The sequence below is a fragment of the Cololabis saira genome, chromosome 1, assembly GCF_033807715.1.
Source record: "Cololabis saira isolate AMF1-May2022 chromosome 1, fColSai1.1, whole genome shotgun sequence".
Lineage (NCBI taxonomy): Eukaryota > Metazoa > Chordata > Actinopteri > Beloniformes > Belonidae > Cololabis > Cololabis saira.
Window position 1 is genome coordinate 46485017 of NC_084587.1, and position 3360 is coordinate 46488376.

The window sequence follows — 3360 nt, forward strand, 5'->3', positions numbered from 1 at the left end:
AGATGGCAGGAAACATAAAAATTGTGAGCTTTTCAAAGTTGTAGCGGCTAAGTTTGTTTTTCTTCCGGTAGATGTAACTTCCGGTCCGCCCCCCTATCCAATCAGAACCTTCCCAACCCCCAGACCTTAAGCAGAATTGGATAAAGCCGATCAAACGTGTTTTTCATGTAAACCTCAATTCGGAATTACTATTTCCATGTAAACTCAAAGGAAAATAGTTTAATTTGAAAAAATGAATTTCGAATTAAAAAACCTGTAACCGTAGCCATTGATGTCTTACCTTTTTGGCATTGTGTTAACAGACCAGGGAAGTGCTCAGACATTTATAGAAACGATATTTCCTGATGGATCAGATGTGGGTCTGAACAAAGCACATTTAAATTCGCTAGCGGTATGTCTGGATTTCTAGGCTAAAAATGTGACACCTGGCTGATACCCAGCCTCTTAATGTATTTATTTAAATCTAATATTAACACCTGATAAGGACCAGGTGTTTTTTTTATACTTTGATATTTCAGCAGGAGGTTGTTCCTTCTTTCTCACATGACCATCTCTGTATTTGTGAGTCAGAGCGTTCTAGGAGGACCTTTAAAAACCACATCACTGACGTAGTTACATAACTTAGAGCATGAGGCTCCTTTTAAGAAATGACTTTCTAGCGCCACCCTTCACCACGACGGCCGTCGGGGGTACTGCAGCCAACAGTGAAGCCGGCACGGGAGAACGGGGAGAACGTGCATGCAGCGTCATGTGACGTCACATCCGCAGCCCAGCGCGGGAAATTCGGCCCCACAATTGCAGCACATTTTGCAGCACACAGCCTGTTCAAGGCAACGGAGAGATACGCTGGAGGGTTCATTCGTTTTGATTTGGAACGCTTCATCTGACATTATTACTAGAAAACGTTTACGAATTTTTATCATAAATCCTGCCTCAAGCTCCTTTTAAGGCTGGATTATGATTCTGCGTTAAATCGACGCCGAACGTGCACCGCAGGTTGCGCCGCGTCGTGCACCCCACGGCGCACGCCATGCCGTGCCTGACGCGCACCTCCCAAAAATTGTAACTACGCGTCAAGAGGTCGCAGACCCAATGCAGACCGAGAGGGCTATGATTGTTTCGCTTGGTAGCAACGCATTTCTGGTTTCCGGTTCGTGAAGCAGTCGTGAACTTTCAGCGCTCTTTTCTTCGTGTATGTTTTTTTTTTTTTTTGGTTTTGGATTTTTGCACAATAGTTGTCCTTATCTCTTTGATTCACTGTGACCAGTAAAGTTGGATAAACCATTCAGGAAAAGAACGCACCCCCCTAGCGTTCTGGGGGGGTTTTGCACCACAGCGAAATGGAGTGACTGAGAAGTCCGAAGAGTTCACGACGGCGTCACGGCAGCGGCGTGTGCTCTGCTTTGGTGTAGCGCAGAACCATAATTCAGGTTTAAGAGGCCGCTAAACTGGAAACATGGTCCTCTGTGTAAAGCAGGCAAAAGAGGGGGGGGTTACAATCTGACTATTTCTCTCCCCCTGATCAAACTTCCCCAGTATAAAAGCTGCTTGGCTGTGTAACATATATCCACTTTAGGTTGTCTCCACTCAGCTGCTTCAGTTGCTGTTGTTGTTTGTTGCAGCCACAGCGACCATGGCAGTGGTGACGGCCCAATCGTGACCCTGGGGGACGGATCACAAACACTAGACGAGAAGAGGTCCCACATGTAGCAGTCGGAGCTGTTGTCTGCGTTATCTGCTGTTGCACCGTGTCTCTAATCCTGTAGGGTGAGCCGTTGCACAGTCTTGTATGGCTAGTTGAAATTTCAAGGCTTCATTAGGCAGATAAAGAGGGTTGTTCCAATAGTAACGTAATTGCGGTCTGCTTTGTGATTTATAAACATTAGTTGGTACAGGAAAATGTATTTTTGCTGTTTTTCCCTCCTAAAAGATCCTTAAAAACCAACTTTCTTGAGGTATTTAAAAGAACACCTTTGTTGTATTTGTCCAACCTCAATTTCAAAAATACTGGGACAAGCGTCCCCCCCTCATGCTAGCAGCAGCCAGCCCCTAGTGGTCATTAGTGGAACTGTAAGTTCTTCCACACTGGACTCAACCCAGACGTTGGAGAGGTTGCCCCTGGTTACCACCATAGATTAAAAGTCATGTCCACACAGACCACAGCCGGTCTGCTCAGTGTTTTTGTTCATCATATTTAATTATTCGTAATTTTCAAATTGGGAAGAACGTTAGATTGCAGCAATCTCCAGTAAAAATCACTACTGCTCAACATTGTTCATATATGACTTGCTTTGTTTGCTTTAGGCTACGTATAGGGAACAAAAAGAAGCTCAGCGTTGCAGAAAAGAACCCATGTCGCCACCTAGTGGTTGGGGGTGTAATTAGAGACACGCAGCACTGGACAAGAATTAATGCCAACGATGACGTAGGTCTTTTAGTAAGCTACTGTGTAGTTATATTATAGAATAAATCTGGCATCAGTGTTTATACGATATACTTGTATAGCTCTAAAGAGAGAAAATGTAAAAGTAACTAAGTGGCTAAGTGATGTTTAGCCTTTGTAAAAGAAACAAAAGAAAAAAGCAAAGGTTGTGAACAGTGTGATAATTATTTATTATATTTCTGTTCTGATACTAACAGGTCAATCAAAATATATTTATGATAAAAAACAGAATAAAAGGGTAAATGGACACTTTGAAAATTAGATATGAGTAAAACGTGGACATACAGACATTTAAAGGTGTAAATACAAAAACAAGCATCTTGATACCTACGGTATATGTATGCATATTGTTGAACACATGTTGTATTATTATTACCACACATCTCTGATAGTATACTGAGGTTAACACTGAGTGAAAAGATGCATAAAGACAGAAACTTTGTATTTAATGTGTTTGTGCTCTACACAAATAATTTAAAATGGGAAAATGTCAGTTTTGTGGAGTAAATTGATATGCAAATAAGTTGTTTGTAAGTTTGTTTTATGTATATGTCATAATGTGCTCAAATTTTAAATAAAGTGGTGGATAAATAAACATTTGTTGGTGTGAGGAATACTTGGTGAACCCTGCTCAGTATCAGTACTGGGATGGTGAAGTAAAAGAATTAAACCCTCCTAAATTAGATTAAAAGCTGCTGGATATTGAAACTACACGAGATTAAATAGTTTACCTGCAGTTTTGTACAGTTTTACTCAGTTGTATACACTTTTATACAGTTATTCTACACAGGACATCAGATACATCTGTGAGGTGATTAAGGAGAGAGAACAATCAAACTTCTGACGCACGCATTATTCAGTTTTTAAGCCTTTTTTCTTTAATAGTTTAGTTTTGGAAACATGTTGAGTCACTCTAA

General features: G+C 41.1%; 1 protein-coding gene across 1 annotated transcript in view; it reads left to right on the forward strand.

Annotated features, from left to right (window-relative positions):
* mgarpb (mitochondria localized glutamic acid rich protein b) overlaps positions 1-2010 on the forward strand; it is a 25836-nt gene extending 23826 nt beyond the window's left edge. The window contains exon 6 of the mRNA XM_061724589.1: positions 1623-2010. Within this exon, the coding sequence (XP_061580573.1) occupies positions 1623-1660 (38 nt within the window). The 3' untranslated portion in view covers positions 1661-2010. The remainder of the gene's footprint in view (positions 1-1622) is intronic.
* Positions 2011-3360: the final 1350 nt, after the last annotated feature.